Source organism: Cercospora kikuchii (assembly GCF_019650295.1).
Source record: "Cercospora kikuchii DNA, contig_00002, whole genome shotgun sequence".
NCBI lineage: Eukaryota > Fungi > Ascomycota > Dothideomycetes > Mycosphaerellales > Mycosphaerellaceae > Cercospora > Cercospora kikuchii.
In genome coordinates, this window is record NW_025408583.1 from 4,305,689 (window position 1) to 4,325,480 (window position 19,792).

A 19,792-nucleotide genomic window follows, 5' to 3' on the forward strand; every position below is an offset into this window, starting at 1 on the left:
TAGCAACAGCATGCATGTCTTCAACGATGCAGTTTAGGAGACGAAGAGTGCCTTCCCTGAGACAACTCTGCCGCCAAGACGGCGCAGCTGCCTGGCTGCCTGGCTGCCGCTTTGATGACAGGAGCTTGCCCCAGACAACAACATGGAACGCTCCCATCTTTTGCATCAGACTGTCGCACCGCATGCGAACCACCGCGAACGAGGCGACTTATGGGCAACAAAGTCTGTGGTAACGAGACATCATGCATGCACTGCGAGCTCTTCGCAAACGCCATGCAGCGTGGCGGAACGCCAAAGGCTGAGATTCGTGGCCGCCAGTCTCAGACATCGCGACTTTCACTCGCATCACGTCGAGTTGTGACCTCTTATTCTGCACCATCTCCCACTTCTCTCTTCTCTCCCAGAAGCAAGCAGAAAATCTGCTCTTGTCCTCACTCAATTGACTTCTACACCCCAATTGTGCCATATCTCTTCCTCCCTCAACAGACCTCCATCTCAGGCAATGGCGGGCAACAACAATGTCACAGTTGCCATGCCTGGCCAACCGAACTGGGAAATCTGGTGGCAATGGTCCCAATTCGACAATTTTCAGCTGGACATTGTCGGCTTCCTCGCTCTGCTGGGAGAAGGGGCTGTTCTCGCTAACGCACAGGTCTCAGCTCTCTCACGCCTGTCCTTCCTGCCAAGATTGATACCAGCACCGCAAGCTCTCATTCGGACTACGCGGCCAACTGAACTTCCACGTACGGCGGGTAGGGTCACTGGAGTGCACTCTGGCAATACGAAGCCCCATGTACATCATGTGGCACACATTCTTCTTCAGGCCAAACCAATGCCATCATACACAGTTCGGTGTGTAGAGCTCCAGGTCAAAGATAATCCAAGACCAACACCCAGCCGCCTGGACAGATTCTTCCGAGGGCACCCAGCAAATTATGACAATGCTGGCCCTCCGCTCGTCAAGGCAAAAGCTACCGGACCGCAGACCTGGGTGACGCTCTTCGGCTTTTCGGAAACTCTCATCCTGCTGGCAAGCTCCATCGCATTTGGTGATGGTATGTCGCTCCTGGCGACCATTTCACTGTCATTGCTGTCTACAGTCGTCGGCATCAGCAACAAGTGGACTCTAAGATTGCCCAAAGCCACCAGTGATTCGACACCGGGAGATTTGGTGGTCAGATACCCTAATGGCAGTTACCTTGTGGTCAAGTGCAAAGAAGTCGTTGCTAGGGCCCTGTATTTCGCTCCTGAGGAGATCGATTACTACATTCAACACCCAGTAGCGTATCAGATGCTCTCTTTACTGGGCACGCTTCTTCTAATGCTGGGTATTGTGTTTCTGGCAAACGCAAAACTACGTAAGTATCGACCTTTCTTCGTGCAAGCAGCCACCGCCTCGAAAGATATATGCTAATCATGTTGATGTATTCAGAACTTCAATTTGCTTGGGCCGGGGCATACGTCCTCATCAACATTGCGCACTGGATAGCAGCAGCCTTACCGGAGAGCTCTCATTGGGACCTCACGTGTTTCGATATCAAGGAGCAAGGCGTCCAAGGTGGTCCGGAATCCGGCAATTTCACCATAGCATTATGGAAGGCGATCTTACTCACCAAGTCCGTGCAATGGGTCAAGCCTAACGAGGCAGCACCACAGACAGGCGTCTGGAGTGACTGGGTGAACGAGGCCGAGGTAGAGGCATGGAAACACACGAAGGAAATTGGCACACTAGTTAAGCCCATTTGGGATGGAGAGATAGATGGGACAACAGGCGTTGTCTGGACTGGGCCCGATGCAAATGTCTGGGACCCAAAGGAAAGGTGGGATGAATTGGCAAAAGAGGCAGCGGCGAAGAATCTCCAGGCGGCGGCAGGGCAAGGTCAGGCAGCGATGGAGAATGCTCAGGCAGCGACAGGGAATGCTCAGGCACCGATGGAGCAAGGGCAAGCAGCAGAACCAAGAAGATCAGGAGTAACAGACACAAGCGGCTGAAGTTCTGGAAGGATCGAAAGGCATATCGACAGACTTGACTTGATCGGCGTTTATGAGCGATAGACCAGTTTGTACAATACGACACAGCGCATAAAACTACACTCCGCATCTGTCTCTGCTGTGCCAGACTATTGACCTTCGATGAAATTCGGGTGCTTCGCTGCATCGACCAGAGTATTCCCCTTGCCTCACTGACTATGCCTCGCAGCTCTAAGAACGTTTGACGATCTAGAACGGCACTGAGCACATCCGCTCAACAGTCGCCGCTCCGCCCGAATATCGCTGAGGCGCTTTGATGACGGTAGCTCATTGCACCATTTGGCCGTATTGACGTGGTTTCGTATCGGCATATCGTTCGTCTAGGATCTTTCAATAGCGCCGAAGCTAGCTGGTGGCGTCATCATAGAGCTCGCTGTGACAGAACAGTTGCTGGCGACTGCAGCTGGCATCGGCGCCGAGTAGCCTCGCCTCGAGATTCTAGGTCGAATTCGGGGCTTCGCAGGGATGTAAAATGCCTGGCGTGTGAACAACAGTTCTGCCACGCAGATCGCCAAGCAAGACGTAGGTGTTTTGTGTAGGTCATCGAGAATGATCGATGCTTCTCAGGTCAACTCAGCAACAGCGAAGTAGCCCTTGTTCTCCACAACGCCTCTGTTCTTGACCACAGCGGTGTATTTGACTACCCACTGCGGTTGCACTTCCCCAGTGAGACCGTCCCCAGCATGTCCATTTGTTTTATCCTCTACGTGAACGCTCTTGCGTTTGCTCCCCGTCTTGGCTTGCTCCGCTAGAACTCTGGCGCCTGTGTGCCCGGGACCGAGGAGCTCGCGCACAGTGCCCCGAGGCAGAATGTTTGAGCAGTCGTTGTGTACCAGTAGCTCCACGCTCTGACTCTTCGCAAGCGCCATGAGTTCCTTGGGCACAGAGCAGCAGTCACGGAGGTTGACCTGGTCGACGGTTGGCTTTATTCTCACCTTGTTCAGGAAAATCTCCAAGCGCTCTTTCCCAAACTCGGCGACTCCAAGTTTTGCAACGATGCCCTCGTCGAAGAGCGCTTCTACAGCGTTCCATGCGTCAATCTGTCGCTCGAGAGGTTCGGGCTCGGCTTCTATAGGGCCGCGGGTCGATATTTTCTCAGGGCAATCTTCCTCCTCGTCGAAGTATATGCCGGGGAATGAGACAATCAAAAGGTCGATCGATGTCACATGCAGCTCTTTCATAACCAAGTCCAATGCTTCCCGTGTCTGAGCCTCTCGCGAAGCATTAGTGCCACCAGGCAAGTAGAATATTTTCACAGTGATATCGTATTGTTCGCGCTCCTCCTGCAATGCCGACTGCGAGAAGTCCAGCGCTGGGATTTGCAGAGCGTTGCCGTCCCGTTTCGTCCACGTGCTGTAGTGTGGAACGGCACATTGGATGTCGCTGCCGTTGTCGCCATTCTTTTGCCCATTGGCTTGGCTCGTCGAGCTGTTGGAAGCGTTCAGATCGGCGCCCGAGTGCTCTGCGAAGTTGGCGCGTAACGACGAGACGAGTTCGGTGTTAGACTTGGACGTGGGCGATCTGCGGATCGAGGACCCGACGCCCATGATATTACTGCATGGTCAGCCACAATGGCGACGCAGCGGGCGTCCGAGGTCGACTCACGAGGTGGAAAGAATGAGCTTCATGGCGGGCATGCAGGTGGACGTGCGAGCGAACGTGCGGGTGGTGGCAGTTTGCGAACACGGCGCGAGCTTTGTCTCTTGGCTGGGCGGGTGTTTGGTCTCCTCCAGCGCAACACTGCTCCTCAAACACCGTCCGACCAGCAGCAGACACGAAGGAAAATAGCGGCCAAAAGGAAGGGCGTGCAATTGTCAGCGGGACATCATCGACGAAAGTAGTGCCCCGTCGGCAGATACCTTCTCCCGCGCTCAGTCCACTTCCTGGTGGGGCCGACTTTTCGTCCTTTGCCATTTCTCTTCTCCTCCACGTGCCTCGCTGCCACGTCGAGGAAATCATGGCCATTCGGTACGTGCAGCGACCGCGACCACGACTGAGTGCGCCTGGCTGACATGACCCTCGAGATATCTCATCCTGCTGTCGCGGCAGGGCAAAGTCGTAGGTTGACCGTTCACTTGCAGTCGAGAGCGTCCGCGGGTGGCACACAACACAGCATACTAAAGCACTCTGCACTTACAGCGTCTTGCGAAATGGTTCACCACATTGTCGCCTAAGGATAAGGCCAAGATCATCAAAGACGTGTCGCAGCTGGTCTTAGCACGCCGCGCTCGCATGTGCAACTTCCTCGAATACAAAGGTAGCACGCTACTCCCTGTGGCGCTCGAGCACGTTGCTGATACGTGATGCTCCAGACACCAAAGTTGTCTACCGCCGATACGCTTCGCTCTTCTTCATCGCCGCCACCGACCCGACGGATAACGAGCTCATCACCCTCGAAATTGTCCACCGATACGTAGAGCAGATGGACAAGTACTACGGAAATGTGTGTGAGCTCGACATCATCTTCAACTTCCAGAAGGCATACTTCATCTTGGATGAGCTACTCCTTGCCGGTGAAATGCAAGAAAGCAGCAAGAAGAATGTGCTGCGGGTGATAGGTGCTCAGGACAGTCTCGAGGATATGGAGGTGAGTTGTGGCGCGACTTCAGGCACAGTTTCCTGCTTTGCTACGCCCTCCCTTGCCAGTCCGATAATACTGGATCGTCGCCCACTGATTCCTTCGCCCCTAGGTCGAGGACGATGCTGTCACGAAGATCGGTTGAAGAAGCCCACGCCGCATATTTGTATCGCCCACTTTGCATGCCCATAGACTCTTCAAGATCCGGCTAACATACGCTCTCGCGTACAGACGAATGAACAGCAAAGTGCAGAAATCGAGAAGTCGCTCAGAGCTGCTGGGCTCATTTAGCTGCCTAGTACTCTTTCAGAGCTTTCTGCTTGGGAGTGGGACAACAGTACGCTTCTAACGCGTGGCGTTTGGTCGGCGTTTCACTGGAGACTGAAGATACCCAGATGGTATGACGCGATGGCCGACTTCGATCCAGCCTGCCTGTTGTAGGTATAGCAAATCAATCTGCACATAGTGCAGAGCAAGCGGCGCACCGCATGCATGACAATATAATCATCACTTTCGCGGCAATGCGCCATGAGCATCCACGCCCGGCTCGCAATCATCTTCGTACGATCTCGCGCACTTACATGAACAGCATTGCAGCGCACATCGAATATCAAGCTGGCAGCAATACCAGTCCGGAAAGTCGAGATTGTAGGTACTCTCCCCATTCCTTCCTGTTGATTCTGCGTGCTAAATTACCTGTCGTGATTCAAGTCCGTCGATACACCAGGCACAGCGGCGAGGCAGCCGACCACGCTGCCCACCGTGACGAGTGACACCATGTCAACTGATGTGAGCAAAGACTGATCTTCTGACACACGCCTACTCCGTCGTAAGCCAAACGAGGCGTGTCAGCGGAGTTCTAGCTCATTGGTCTGTCGCAAGCCTCGCCAAGCGGATGGGGCTGATGGGGTCCGGATCTCGACATCTCTCATCGGCCGTCACTTCCACAACCCCGACAACGCGCGCAACCACACCGACACCACCACGATTCTTATGGCAACCATTATTGCGTTGTGCGCCTGCTAGACGCATCGAGCGTCTAGTCTACAGTCTCGCGACCGACCGGCTTCCGACTGAGGGAAGTGATATCAGGCACATCCGACATCCAGCTACTCCACTACGACTCACCGGCGGCGCGCATCGACCTGCGCATTAGCTAAGACTCCAGCGGCTTCAGCAACTGTATATTTGCGAGACGCACAGTTTCCTTATAGCCCGGCAGTGGTTCTGGGGGCGCGGACGAGGATCAGAAACAGCTTGGAAGAACAGCTTGCGCTTGTGCAACAAGCCGACAGACACGATGAAGGTGCGTTTCCAGATCACCGTGGGCGTCGCGCGCAGCGATCTTGTACAAGTTGCGGCCCAGTGAGATGAGTTCGAGGGTCGCAAGTTGGATGGATCGCGATGCGCGCTGCGCCGCCATCGGTCCTCCAGCAAGAAACAACAGCTAACATTCTCGCAGTACCTTCAATTACGGGAACTCGACACGGTCACGAATGCGCTGAATTTTTCCACCCCGGACTGTCACATTGTAGGCGGATGCGACCTTTATACCACGAAAGCCGCGGGCGGTGATAAGAAGCTGTACAAGAATATTGAGAACAATCTCGAGTCACAGTATGAATCTCTAGTGAGACTATCCGCTTCGCTAAGCCCGCCATGTTTGCCTTTCGAGAATGGTAGAGGTAACGATAAGGGATCAAGAACTCGAAGAAGTAGGACAGTCGATACTCCGGAGATCGACCTTTCTCGGGCATCGCCATTTGGCAGTCTATCACAGGGGAACGCACGGAGAACGTTCGCATACTTGATCGCGACTTTGAATGCTTCACATCCGGACTATGACTTCTCACATCTTCTGAAGCCAGCGGATTTTCGTAAAGAGCGGAGTCTCCGGGCCATCATGCACAATCTGGACAGCACGCTGCAACATCTGCGGCCGAGGCAGACGGTGATATCGAATTATTTGAGCCCTGTGTCTCTGTCGAGCTCAGCTCCCGGGCCAGGAAGTGGGAATGACGTATGGAACCAAAACATGTGGAAGCTCATCGACAAGGAAATGGGCCTACGACAATGTGAGAAATACTCATGGACACCGGACGACGACCCCTTCGATGGGGAGGAAGGCGCCATATGGAGCATGCATTATTTCTTCTTCAACAAGGAGAAGAAACGGGTATGCTACATATACTTACGCGCATTCAGTGTTATCTCGCACAGCCCCGCAGCGATGACCGTTCAGCGGCCTCGACCGATGAAACGCAAAGTGTCAAGTCTTTCGGTCGGCGAGGGCGCCGGGAAGCGCGCGGCGTTCTGGCTGAGCAACGACATGCTTCAACGAAGCATCGACACTGTCAGCTTCGGAGAAGATGACGATGACGAAATGATTATTTCTGAACACGACGATGAAGTTGAGGTGCCGTACATGGACCTGGATGAAATTCGCGATAATCTAATCGACGGCAGATTCAGCTATAACATCGACGAAGACCCCATTTACGAGGCCTACGACGATGACGAGATGGAGTATTGGCCGGCGAGAGAGGTGAGGGGCATGAGTGAGGAAATTGGCGCTGCGATGGAGATTGCATGAATTGTGTTACGATACCAAACTGCATGAAGGGGATACTGGCGTTGAATCCACGGTTTGGGCATTTTGTACATGTTTGTACGGCGGTGATGATGGGGAGTTTTCAATTGTTCATTTGGCCTGCAAAACGTACGGTCTCGTATTATAGCAGTCACTTGTCTAGTATGCTGATGACTTCTGCTGAGCTTTCAACTTTTCTTCAAGACCTTTCCCACTTTCCAAATTGTCGCCAATCCTGTACCACCATGCGCAAGATTGCCCGCTCGTTACTGTTCATAGCTGCGCTCAATGATCTGACACTCGCTTCATCATAGGCTTCCATGGCCTCGATGACTGCGAAAATGCCCGGTCTGACTGCCAGTCTAACTCCTTCGGCCGGCGTTGAAGAGAGGACCAACACACAGTAATGGTGTAGAATGTGCTGGACGAACTGGCCGGCATATTTCTGAGCCTCTCGCGATGCGTCCACAAGATTTGTTGCTGTGCTACGGACCCAGATGGGTTTGCAGAAAAGTTCCAGAAGTTTGGCGACGAGTCGACCGTGATAGTCCTGCAAGCGCGCGGAAGCTAAGGAGGTGTCGTTCAGAAGGCCGGAAAGTAATGCCTGGAAGACAAGGGTGACCAGATGAAAGCGGCCTTGCAGTTTGGTGCGGTATTGGTTGATGAGCACTTTGAGGATCTTGCATACTTTCGGAAAGAATGACTCAATGTGACTGGCTGTTGTCAACAGACCGTGGAGTGACTGGAGCGTCTGCTCTAGGCTATACTGATTGAGTACGAAGCCTTTGGCTTTGAGGATGACAGCAATTGTTTGCAGAGCTTCTCCGCGAATACGAAAGTCCTGCCCTTCGAGGAGCGTTCGAAGCAGATAATGCCATATATCGTTCGCGGAGAGGTTCGTTGTTGATTCTAGAATTTGTCCACAAAATTTCCGGACTGCGCAGAGGTGCAATTGCGCTATGGCACAAGTTTGAGGTGGTCCTGAGGCGATGATTTTTGAGATTTCGTCTGGCCCAAACTTGGTGTCGAGTGCTTGCTCGTATATTCGAAGTATCGCACCCGAGCTCCTAGCATCGAGATCTCTCGACAAGATATCACTGGCTCTTGTTGTGGTTTCAGAGGCAGGATCATACTTGCAGAGCAGTCTGAAGCTAGCCACCAAGACATTATGGGGGCACCTGGACTGTGCTTGCAGAACTCCTTCGGCGGACGCAACGATTCTAGATGCGAACTGCTTGCTCTTGCTACCGATCAGACTCAGCACAGATTCTGGAAGATTGAGGAGACCCTCCGCGGCGGCCGAGAAGATTTCGGGATTGAAGTCGCGGTCAAGAGTTGACGTGACGCTTTCCAAAGATGTGACCAGAGCGTCCATGAGCGTATTCACGAGACGCTTGTTTCTATGTGCATAAGTGGATGCATCATCAGCCGATTCTTCGATGAGAGCGATGAGCACGGACACCGCAAGCATTGCTGGATTCGAAACGGGTTCTGTTCCTGTTGATGCCTTCTCCAGAAGACCAATGGTTTCCACTGCAACAGCAGATAGTTCCTGATAGTCTCTACTCGTTTTCGTAGACATTGCTTGAAACATCGCCCGCATACTCGGTTGCACGAGAGTAAAAGCGCGAGCAAAGGTCTCGCTGTCTCCAAGGACGTTTGCAACAAGTGAGCGACGTACGTAGTCACACAGCTTTGAAATTGCGGTTGTCACGCTCAGAGCTTCGACCGGATATGCCAGTAATTCCACGATGAGAGCCAAACGATATGCTGGCGGGACTCCATTATCATTGTCGTGAGCCTCATCAAGGAGCCTCGTAATCACCTTGGTACGTTGGTCTGGAGCCAGAGATGACGGTGAGAACGCCACGAGTAGGTGAATCGGCAACTCCGCAAGGATGGCAGTGAAGTTCTCAGAATGTGGCAAGCTGGCTGAGAGTCGAGACAGCAGGCGTTGAGCTTCTTCATTTTGAGCGGCGAGCGCCGTCTGTAGCAGAGTCCCAATTTGCTTCGACGACAGTCCAGTAATTAATTGAGGAAAGTTCACCATCGTAGAAGGACGCTCGCAAAGTGCTTCGACAGCCCGCTTCAATGCCTTTGTGCGCTGTTTGCTCATGTCGTATGGTTGGGCAAGAGTGCAGACTGTACCAATCAAGACTTGTGCCGCGGAGCTGGACTTCGATTTGCTCTGGCAATCCTCAACTGCTGTCTCGAACAAGTCGTTCGCCACCAGGTTTTCCAGTACATCCTTCACCGCGGATTGATCATGCTGAGCAGCAATATGTGAGGGTGACCAGAGCTCGAGAACTAGTGTGCAAAGCTGCCAGACCTCGTTAAAGCAAGAGGAAAGTATATTCTTTTTGTTGATTTTGCCCAAAGTCATTAGTCTCGCGCGGGTTGCGTCAAGTTCTTGCTGGACTTCGACCAAGTGGCTATTGTTTCGCAGTCCCTGCAGAACCGCTCGAAGAAGAACGAGGTCAGAACGAAGTCGACTTGCCACATTGTCCCCATTCAGATTTTCCTGTGCATCAGCCACTTGTTGGAGTAGCATTGAGTAGCGAGCAAGAGCCGACATCGCTACAGCGTTAGCCGTAGGCGATGCTAATGCTTTACTTATCTGTGGTACGATGACATGCCAGATTTTCGCAGATTCGTGGTCCTTGCGTTCGATCAGCTGTTGATGCCATAGCTCGAGCAGCTCTGATATCTTTTGTTTCTGGGCGAACGCCTCAATAACTGGATTGGCGATAAGCTCTCTGATGATTACTGTGTCAACTGCCGAGTTAGACGCTTGCCACGTCACAATAGCCTTGAATAATTTTCGAGCGATAGAGGCTTCGGTGAGAGCACCAGCGTTGAAGGCCATGATCTCGGCGACCAAGGTGCGTCCAGAATCTGGAAGGGGTCAGTCAGTGTTGTATTGGCCACCATGACGGGGAATGATGCAGACCTTTGTGTCCAGATGCATCAGCAAGTACACTTGCTGCTAAGCTCGCCAGCTTCTGCGTTGACAACGGCATTTTGCGTGAGCGAATATAACGAAGCATTTCCGCAATGGTCGCAGATCTTTGCTCCTTGCTGTCACTGTCCAACAGATTGAGCAAGGCATCAAATAAAGTCTGTACATAGTCAGCCAACCATGCGACACAGACGAGCACAGTACAGTTGCTTCGGATATGCCAGTACGGGTGCCCGCTGTTCAAGCGACTGAGCATGGAGTGAACATACCTCGATCCAGGGCGCTTCGCGGCTGCGTAGTCCAGGAGTTGGAGTGGAGACGGCACTCAACGCAATACCGATCAGGACTGGTGCTATCTCGTAGCAGTTCACTGGAGAGTCCTTGAATGCTTCGAGCATCTGTTCTAGTGACTGCTCAGTCTTGCCCGATGCAGGTCGCTTCTTGTGCCCGTCTTGCTTTTGACGCGTGCTTGCGAATACTGAGCGAGCGGGCAGTACACTATGCTGGGCAATCATCGACTCCAGGGAGAGCAAGGGATTGTCATACGACTCAAGAGCCTCTCCAGCGCGTTTGCGCTTCGCTCCAGCAGGTACGTTCTTTCTGAGAAGGACGACCAACTGGCATGCAGGCAGCAAGCAATGCTCTGAAAATGCGGCATCATCAGACTGTGAGCGCCTACGCAATTCCCAGAGTTGGAACCCAGCTTTCAATAAAGAAATTGCAGTGCCAGTGTGGGAAGCAGAGTCTTCCCTCTGCAGAACTGCATAGACGTGCCGGTACCAGTAACCGGAGACTCTCGCCGCAGCAGCGCCATCCGTCTTCAGGAGTGCTTTGATTGCAGCGCCAGACAACGGTTGGCTCTGCTGTGACAGCAAGTTCCATGCAGCCGCCACGGCCTGTAGAGTCCGTTCCGGAAGGCCACTTTCCGCACATGTCAGTTGTAAGATTTCCTGAAAAGATCCAGGACCAAGGACTGATGCGATCTTCTGTACTGGTAGTAGACGCAGGCACAATGTGAATAAGTCCCAAGATCCATCATCGGTTCGTGCTTCCTGTGAGCTTTTCAACCTGTTCACCAGCCAGCGCAGAATCATTTCGGCTCGAGAAGGGTGGTTGCATAGTTGCTGAGCTTCTTCTAGCTGTAGGGAAAGTTTAGGTAGCTTGTCCAGTGCCTTGAGGCGATCCAGTGAAGTTGATTTCTCCATCGCCACAGTCCCCATCCTCGGCCCCGAGCGGCCTTACGGTCGTGTCTTTTGGTGGACTTTTCTGAAGTCGAGATGTTTAAAAGTCGCAGAAGCTCGGGCCAGATGCCGATCGGGCGCCGCCGCCGCGCCAGCTTCCGGCTTTTGGCATTGAGAGCTCGCAAACAACAGGTGCTGCGACAGCGACAGCCTACGCCCATCTGCGCCGCAAGTCTTCCACTTACTTCGCGAATCAGCGCCACATATACTTCGGGCAAGACCGAGACACATCAGCGACCATGGCTGACTCAAGCTCAAGCAGCAACGCTGTTGTTCCACCCCCAGCCCGATCCAACCGACCGATGAGCGAAGCATTGTTGAACGAGAAGGTGAGACATGAAGAGCAGGAAGACAGAACATTAGGACCGTGGAGCGCTGACAGGAAGGCACAGTGGGATCACTGCTTGAGCACACTCCTGATTCGATCCGGCCTCGGCGCATCTTTTGGCGTCATTTTCTCAGTACTCCTGTTTAAGCGTCGTGCATTCCCAGTGTGGGCTGGCCTTGGGTTTGGTGCTGGACGAGCTTGGGAGGAGTGTGATAGCGTATGTATAGGACCCCGGGATTCATGGCGCAGTGATTGACCTTCGCTCAGAGCTTCAAGCGTGCCACAGCACCATCGCGCGATGGCCTTCGAGTACTGAGACCTTGAGTATGGGAACACCGTGGACTGGGAAAGAAATGGACTTGATATGAGAGACAAAGGAGCCGAGCACGCTGAGCGATAACGACCGGGCGCCGCGAGCGTCTCGTTCACAGAGTTGATGTTTGCGAGCGCGTTCAAGTAGAACACCTGTATATTTGCTAAGTGTGGACTATGTCCAGTCTTCTAGATGATGCGCTGAACAGGATCAGCGATCCATACTGTACAGAAACCAAATCGCATGCAAGGATGTCGAACGTCCTCAGCTTTTTGATGAGCAGGGACGAATTTGCATTTGGGGCGTTCTATTTAGGCCAAACCATGAGCTACACTCCCTCCGCCTTCCGGCGGCAAAAGGCAGCCGCTACGTCTCCAAGGCTGTGATCGAGTCTCATCGCTCGCCTAGCTTCTTCAAGGCTGCGGATCCTTGCTCTTCCCACTCCTGCTTTGATACCCACATATTCTCCTTGTCGGCCATGATGTTCGCAAGGACTGCTCCGCCGAGGAATACCATATGTCGTCTCCTGGGCGGATCTTCAATTCGCACTTTGAACTTGCTCAATCGCTCCGGGTTGCCACCAAGTACCTTTGTGAGCCACAGCTGCTTGATCTCCTTTTCCATTCTCGATGGCAAGCCCGGGTACATACTGCTTCCTCCGGAAAGAACAATGGCTTTATACAGTGACGATCGAATGTCCACGTCGGCTGACTGTATCGTATTGAAGAGGAATTCAGCAATACCAGGTTGTTCAACGTCGACCAGATGTGGTTGGAAAAGACATTCTGGAGCCTCGAAGCGCTCACTACCGACGCGAATAACACGTCCGTCCGGCAAAGTATACGATTCGACAAGAACCGTGGTATCCTCGCTGAGCCGTTGGTCCAGTGCAAGATCATATGATACATAGCACAATTTCTCCTTGATCGCACGAACCGTTTCGAAATCGGCGGTACGGTTCAGCGCATATCCTCGTCGTAGTAGCAGCGAAATCAGATTTCGAGTTACGTCGCGACCTGCAACATCCAGCCTTCGCGTAAGATGATTGAGGACTGTGCTCTCATATACAGGCACAATATGCGTAACACCGTCGCCAGAATCGACAACAACTCCAGATGACAGTCCTTGTGCGTACAGGGCCAGCACTGCCTGGATCGCAACATATACACCGCCGAAGTTGTAGCGCTCGAACATGACCTCGCACATTTGCTCTCGGTTCTTCAGCGGGTTCATCGGAGGTTCTGTTAACAGGATTTTGCGGCCGGTCGGATCGAGCTGCATCTTCTCAAAGAATGTGTAGTCCCAGAGGTGCTGCATGTCCTCCCACCGCTTCACAATACCGTTCTCCATCTGCGATCACGATTCAGTCAGCCCTCCGGCGCGCATTTGCTTCGTGGCCCAGATGCTCATCGTACCGGGTATGTGATTTGTAGCATTGATCTCGCCGCTGCTGCCTCATCTCCACACATTATGTCCTTCAGTTGAATGTCGCCAGGTGCCTGCTCTTCAGTTCGCAATATTGGCCGGCCGACGATCGAGGGATATTGGTGGTCCGGGAAGTTCTGTGTATCATTCGCGTCAGTGTGTATCGCCCGTCAGAGGTGTTCCGGCCATGCCATACCTGACCGGCGTAGCCAGCCTTGAGGAAGCCCGTACCGCCATCGAGCACTATACTGCGCATTAGTGATGAAAACAGAAGTGTCATGCGCTGTCGCTTACCAATTGGCGCCTCCGCCATGATTGCTGTGGTTTGTATGTGCTGCTTGTGGCGAGGTTTGTAGTGTCAGCCGTGAAGTGACGGCCGCAGCTCGAGTGGGTTGCTGTATGTTCCAAGATGCCTAAATCGCAAGCGGGAAGCAGGTACGGCCCCACACCTTCAAGCGTTTCTGATGACGACTCACGACAATTGGCTTCTGAACACGCGGCAACGAGGATGCAGAAAACGAGAACTTCATTTCAACGGAGAGGCGCGCTACGAGAATTAACAAAGACATTATGTACACAAACCGGTCGAAATTTGCGAGACCATTGCGGCAGGTCTCATCACATCAGCGCTGAGCTCTTGTCGTAGCAACTCAAGCAGTTCACATGTACTCTCCACTGCAGCGGTTGGCGGCTGATGGCAACCAGCGCACTTCGATGCCACTCGCCCACACGAGATCAAGTGTGTTGAAAGCATGTTTCGTTCGAAAAGTAGATGAATCGTGCAGCGCTCAGCACCGAACCAGCAGCCTGAGGAGACGAAGCACGATGCCGACCAATTGCCATGCTCGTGAGGCGCAAAGCATGGGACGAAGCATTGCGCAGTTCGTTGAAGACCTCGTCTACTCATCTTGATCGTAAATGAAATTCGTGAACGAAGCATGTGCCAAAAGAATTCCGCGTGGTCGTTTGAATCGGCGAGCGGCCATGGTCTAGCTCTTCTCAGTGCCACGACTTCACGACTAGGAGAAGACGTAGGTCGCCGTGCCCGAACTTAGAGAGACCTGGAAATAGCAAATCAGCATTGGAACGCACAATCAATTCAACCTTAGACACCTACCGTGCATCCAGTAGTCGAGCTGCAAGATGTGCCTGAGCAGTACTGGCCGTTCTCGTATTTGCAGCTGCCGCTGATGCCATCGCCGACGATTTCGACACAGAATTCGAGTTTGGCGTCTGTGGTTGGTGCGTTCTGGAAGATGGACAGCCAAGCAGCTCCATTGCTGTAACCAACCCCGAGATTCATTGGAGCGTAGTTTCCCCATGGCTTATCTGGCGTGCCCCATTGGCACGCGTCCTTCACAGCCACTCCTGCCGGGTTGACGTAGTACTGCGCCGAGGTCTTTCCACCTTGCCATGTGTAGTAGTTGTCGGCCTCCGGACAGGTGAGGTTTGAAGTCTGGCCCGGTTGAACGTCAACAGGGACTGTCTCACTCTCCGTACCCGGGTAGTCCGTACGGCACACAGCGACGTTCTTATCGAGTTTGTTCTTGACGAGAATCTGCACCTTGTCCGAGCCTTTCATGCACAGCTTATTGGACATGCCTGGGTTCGTCAAGTGGAGTTTGCCGTCCTTGCACAGAATTCCGCCAACGGATTGACCTGTGGCACCTTGAGTAGTCGGCCATTGAGACTTTTGGTATCCAGCTGGGCAAGCATATGAGCAGTAGGCGCCCTCTTCGCAGTTGCCGCCGGAGGTGACCGTCCTGATGTTGTCAATACCTGTGCCAGACGAACCTGAGCCCGGGCATTGCACTCCGGTCCAGCCTCCCAATCCAACCCACTCTACGGGTACAGCGCCGTAGTCCGACGGGAAGGTGTCGCAAGACAACTTGCCATCAGGGAACTCGGCATCGACACCACTGCTTCCGCCTCCATAGCTGGGTGGGGCCGGCGCAGGCTCTGGTTTTGGTTCTGGACTTGGTTTTGCCTGTTGGGTGGGCTTCGGAGCTGGAGGAGGCGGTGGTGATGCGCTTGACAATGGGGCCGGTGCATAGGCTGGTGGCGCGGCATTGGTGAGCCCGCCCTCCGAGAAAACCAATGTGCCATTCCTAATGCCTTCCTGGACTTCATCCTCTTCGATTGGCTGTCCGTTCAGCACATAGAGGACCTTCGTGGGTCCTGGCACGGTCACATAGTCGGCTTCCGGATACGCGACAGGGTTGCGCTTCTCCTTGTGCAGGTGCTGATGGTGTCCATGGTGTTGATGCGCAGGCTGTGCAGCCGACAATGCGACAGCTGCACTGAGCAGCGCGATGGAGAGTTTCATAACTGAGCAACGCTGCCACTGATTGGTGTGCCTGGTCGCGTCGGTCCGGTGGTGGGCTGTGGGTCAGCCAAGTGGTGAGGGCCTGGTCGTCTTTTCTCGTCCCGGCGAAGCCACGGTCAATGCCTCTTTGTTCGAGGTCGAGCGGTCGTGATTCCTGTTGACGATCGCAGCGTTTGGGCCACAACGCACGTCTCGTGGCGGCTGCGTGTGTTATCGGCGAGATCTGGGGCAGATGGCTGGCTGGCGCGCAGCGTGTTGTGGTAAAGAATGTGTCGGCCGGCGCGCGCGTGGTCAATAGCGATTCCAAAGAGCGAATTGGAGCGACGACTCCGGGTGGAATAATGGGCTTTGCGGAGCGAGTGGACTGTCGACGCTTTCACAGCATTTGGCTGGCCTTCTGACGACGATGCGTGCACAAAGACGAGCGGAGGAGAAAGAGAGGGAAGGGCGGTTGAGCGTGGTGCAGATGCTGGGGCTTGTGCCTGCCTTCATTTCGCTTACCACGAGCTACAACCTTCCACTCATCTGCCAACAACTCTACTTATTTATTAGATTCTCGCCCGGTCCATCACCACCACAGCACTCCTCACATCTCTCGCGCCACGACTCACACATCACGCTCTAGCGGCACACTGGCCGGCTCGCAAGCACATTTGTGCCGCGGCAGCAGTATGGTTGTGAAGGTGCAAATTGCAAACATGTAACTGTTCGCAAACCGACACGGCGGCAACATGTCAATGGTCACATGGCCATCGAGAGATGACACAAAATTGAGCACAACAGAAGCCAGCAGATCTCGCCTTGCCGCATGCATCCATTTGATGCGCACATCAGTGCCCTGTCCCGTTTGCTGTACACCACCAGTTGACAGGTGTAACGTTCCACGCACTGCTGCAGTGGAACACCTTGGCCCTTCCATCTCGTGGCATGCTTGTCAAGGATTGCTCGCCCTGTTCAGAGCCTGCTGAACCTAGTCATCTGTATTATTTGCGCCTTGCCAACACGTCGCGCTGGCAACAGTCGCGCAATAATCGTCCCCATCTCGGAGAATTCATCGAGACGCTAGCTCTGCCACGCTAGTGCAGGTACCGCGATGCATGTACCTCATTCCATATCTTATAGACATCACAACACATCGCGCATGCCATCTTTCATCATTGCATGATCATGCTGCCATAATAGTACACAGGTGTACACAGGCGTACGTGCGCCAGACGTCTGGCCATCAACCAGGCTTGCATTTACAAGCGCGCGATATGTCACGCTAGCAGGACGGATGCTTTTTCTTAACGACAACGCAATTTCTTCCGTGGGCCATTGTTGCCGATGCAGACGCTCCCATCGACTTGTGATGTTTCCTGCGATAAATCATCATGTCTTTATAGCCTCCATCAATAGGCTCATACGAGCGAAGATGTGAACCGATGGAGTGGCGGAATACGCACTGGCATGTCGATCCTCCAATGCTTGTACGCCATTGGCATGCTGAAGGCTTCCCGATTGCGGTCCACGGACAACAAAATGAAGGTCTGGAAACATCTATAGGCTGAGTTTTCGTCGCGCCCTTCATCCCGTGTCTCTCCCGCTTCTTGAGACTGCCTTAGATACACGGCATAAAGATCCGAACATCGAAAGAGCACTACAACTTTCCAGGCACAGAATGCAGTGTTGACCCTGGTTTCTGTGTTGCTTCACAATAACAACTTGTAAAGTCAGATCAGACCAGCTAACTAAATGCCTCTCCATCGTCAGTGTCCTCTGTATATGAGAAAAATAGTCCCGTGTCCGCACGAAGTTCATGAGACGACGTCGGTCGTAGGTCTCGTATTGTCGTACACCCTTGCTTTGTTTCAGATATGTCAGCATGTCACCGATTTGGTCAATGTGCGCTATGGTGAACGTCAGGCTCGCGGAAAGAATATCGTTTATGAGCATCGACGTGCAAGTGAGCCATAATATACTCATCAGCATTGCCTGGCGCGCCTGTCGGGTCGCCGAAATGTGCTCCGCCTCCGTTTCCTGCCGAAAGTCCTACTGCGTGTCGGCAGAAAAACGATCGTCCCAGTCAGTTGAGAATATATCAGTCCGATGTCTTCGAGCGTCAACGAGAGAATGTCGGTACCAATGGTAGAAAGTTCTTAACAAAATGAAATTGATCGCTAGGATTCACCTCTCATCGTGAAGCTGATTCACTGTTCGAGGCACAGCACAGATAGGTCGCTCGCTTTGCGCAATGCTGCTGGACCTTGAAGACAAAGTGGTATGCCCTGATACACGCTTGTATATGTACACGGATCTTTGGGTGCTTGCCCTCGTTGCAGCCGTCGATGCGGCTTACACCTCCTCGCCAAATTCTGCACGTCCTGCCTTAGAGTTGTAGTACTCGTTCCTGCATTCTCGTTAGCAACGCGATCTCACATCATCGCCGCTGCGAAAAGCAAGCGCATATGTGCTTTTGGGGATAACCCGAATGGTCAAGCACTCACTTCTCAGTTGCCCAGTTCATGGACTCATATGCGATAAGCATGGGAATAGCCCAGTACAGGATTTGCCCACGTGTCCGTCGGAAAGTGTTGAAGATGGCTGCTTTAAAGGTGCCAGCGAGTGGGTTGGTGCGGTTTGCTGAGATTCCGTAGTGTACAATGCCCTTCTGAGGCATTGATCCAAGTGCACCCCATGGTCCAAGGTATCTATAGCGCAGTATTAGCAAGCCTGTCTGCCTGCTTGCTTCGTTTCTGTCGCTGCCACGTCCTCCTCCTCATCTTTCGGGAGACTCACTGGCCTGGCCTCTTCTCACCACCGCCTGCGCGCAAGATCTGGGAGGCACGCATCTCGTCGCACGTCGAGCGGTCACGCTTCTGTGTAGGTATTCGAGGGAGTATCGGTCGAAGGGGTGATGTCGGGCGTGGTGTCGTGAGAATGGCGTTCTCAATGCCAACGTCGGAGGAGAAGGCGAAAGATGGTCAGCACTTTCCAGCAGCCGATTGGTCCGTGCGCCTTCCACACCTCATCACAGAGGAAGCTACTTCGCGAAACGAACTGACAGCATCACGCCCGACTCTGGTTTATCTCCTCGCCGCACGAATTCCATCATGGCCGCCAACGCATTGAACGGCATCTATCGATGGGCAATTCCCACAGCCGCCGCCTTCTCCCTCGCCTCCGCCTCCATTTACGATGTCAAGGGTGGCACTCGAGCCGTCATCTTCGACCGTCTGCGAGGTGTCTCGGATCAAGTCGTTAATGAAGGAACACACTTCCTCGTGCCATGGCTACAGAAAGCGATCACTTTCGATGTACGGACAAAGCCTCGCAATATCAGCACCACAACTGGCAGCAAAGACTTGCAGATGGTGAGCTTGACGCTGAGAGTGCTCCACCGTCCTGAGGTGCAACAGCTGCCCAAAATATATCAGGTAAGACGCGTCACTATACCGGTGCTATTCGGAGGTTCGGTCTAAGTTGTTGGCAGAATCTCGGACAAGATTACGACGAGCGTGTGCTTCCTTCGATCGGCAATGAGGTGCTCAAGGCCATCGTGGCCCAATTCGACGCTGCGGAGCTCATTACCCAACGTGAGGCGGTATCAAACCGGATACGAGCTGAGCTGCTCAAGCGTGCCTCGGAGTTCAACATTGCGCTCGAGGATGTCAGCATTACACATATGACCTTCGGGCGAGAGTTCACCAAGGCCGTCGAGGAGAAGCAGATCGCACAGCAAGAGGCCGAGCGCGCACGATTCATTGTGGAGAAGGCCGAACAAGAACGACAGGCGAACGTCATTCGCGCAGAGGGTGAATCAGAGGCCGCCGAAGTCATTTCGAAGGCTGTGGCGAAGAGTGGTGATGGTCTGATCCAAATTCGAAGAATTGAAACACAGAAAGATGTGGCGCAGATGCTCGCCAACAACCCGAACGTCACATATCTGCCAGGTGGTGGGCAGGGTGGTCAAGATGGCAGCAAGGGTGGGAACTTTCTGTTGGGACTGAGATCATAAAATG

The 19,792-nt window shown here is 53.4% G+C and overlaps 8 protein-coding genes across 8 annotated transcripts; 3 read left to right on the top strand and 5 right to left on the bottom strand.

Annotated features, from left to right (window-relative positions):
- Nucleotides 1-502: 502 nt before the first annotated feature.
- Nucleotides 503-1,992, top strand: CKM354_000391500 (uncharacterized protein; the record flags this gene model as incomplete). The annotated part of the gene is made up of 3 exons (XM_044799134.1): nucleotides 503-1,055; nucleotides 1,101-1,358; nucleotides 1,433-1,992. 3 exons carry the CDS (start codon nucleotides 503-505, stop codon nucleotides 1,990-1,992), a joined length of 1,371 nt encoding a protein of 456 aa, XP_044655069.1.
- Nucleotides 1,993-2,594: 602 nt separating this feature from the next.
- On the bottom strand, nucleotides 2,595-3,659 carry CKM354_000391600 (uncharacterized protein; the record flags this gene model as incomplete). Its single annotated transcript, XM_044799135.1, has 2 exons — nucleotides 2,595-3,585; nucleotides 3,637-3,659. 2 exons carry the CDS (start codon nucleotides 3,657-3,659, stop codon nucleotides 2,595-2,597), a joined length of 1,014 nt encoding a protein of 337 aa, XP_044655070.1.
- A 329-nt stretch (nucleotides 3,660-3,988) lies between these two features.
- On the top strand, nucleotides 3,989-7,202 carry CKM354_000391700 (uncharacterized protein; the record flags this gene model as incomplete). Its single annotated transcript, XM_044799136.1, has 5 exons — nucleotides 3,989-3,999; nucleotides 4,056-4,089; nucleotides 4,171-4,288; nucleotides 4,344-4,618; nucleotides 6,072-7,202. 5 exons carry the CDS (start codon nucleotides 3,989-3,991, stop codon nucleotides 7,200-7,202), a joined length of 1,569 nt encoding a protein of 522 aa, XP_044655071.1.
- Nucleotides 7,203-7,398: 196 nt separating this feature from the next.
- On the bottom strand, nucleotides 7,399-11,378 carry CKM354_000391800 (uncharacterized protein; the record flags this gene model as incomplete). The annotated part of the gene is made up of 3 exons (XM_044799137.1): nucleotides 7,399-10,094; nucleotides 10,150-10,318; nucleotides 10,428-11,378. The coding sequence occupies 3 exons, from the start codon at nucleotides 11,376-11,378 to the stop codon at nucleotides 7,399-7,401; spliced, it is 3,816 nt and encodes a 1,271-aa protein (XP_044655072.1).
- A 1,055-nt stretch (nucleotides 11,379-12,433) lies between these two features.
- On the bottom strand, nucleotides 12,434-13,778 carry CKM354_000391900 (actin-related protein 2; the record flags this gene model as incomplete). Its single annotated transcript, XM_044799138.1, has 4 exons — nucleotides 12,434-13,390; nucleotides 13,456-13,602; nucleotides 13,662-13,708; nucleotides 13,760-13,778. 4 exons carry the CDS (start codon nucleotides 13,776-13,778, stop codon nucleotides 12,434-12,436), a joined length of 1,170 nt encoding a protein of 389 aa, XP_044655073.1.
- Nucleotides 13,779-14,484: 706 nt separating this feature from the next.
- CKM354_000392000 (uncharacterized protein) lies at nucleotides 14,485-15,791 on the bottom strand (the record flags this gene model as incomplete). Its single annotated transcript, XM_044799139.1, has 2 exons — nucleotides 14,485-14,526; nucleotides 14,583-15,791. 2 exons carry the CDS (start codon nucleotides 15,789-15,791, stop codon nucleotides 14,485-14,487), a joined length of 1,251 nt encoding a protein of 416 aa, XP_044655074.1.
- Nucleotides 15,792-18,125: 2,334 nt separating this feature from the next.
- On the bottom strand, nucleotides 18,126-18,622 carry CKM354_000392100 (uncharacterized protein; the record flags this gene model as incomplete). Its single annotated transcript, XM_044799140.1, has 3 exons — nucleotides 18,126-18,180; nucleotides 18,278-18,481; nucleotides 18,570-18,622. The coding sequence occupies 3 exons, from the start codon at nucleotides 18,620-18,622 to the stop codon at nucleotides 18,126-18,128; spliced, it is 312 nt and encodes a 103-aa protein (XP_044655075.1).
- Nucleotides 18,623-18,883: 261 nt separating this feature from the next.
- Nucleotides 18,884-19,788, top strand: CKM354_000392200 (prohibitin subunit PHB1; the record flags this gene model as incomplete). Its single annotated transcript, XM_044799141.1, has 2 exons — nucleotides 18,884-19,207; nucleotides 19,264-19,788. 2 exons carry the CDS (start codon nucleotides 18,884-18,886, stop codon nucleotides 19,786-19,788), a joined length of 849 nt encoding a protein of 282 aa, XP_044655076.1.
- Between the last annotated feature and the right edge of the window lie 4 nt (nucleotides 19,789-19,792).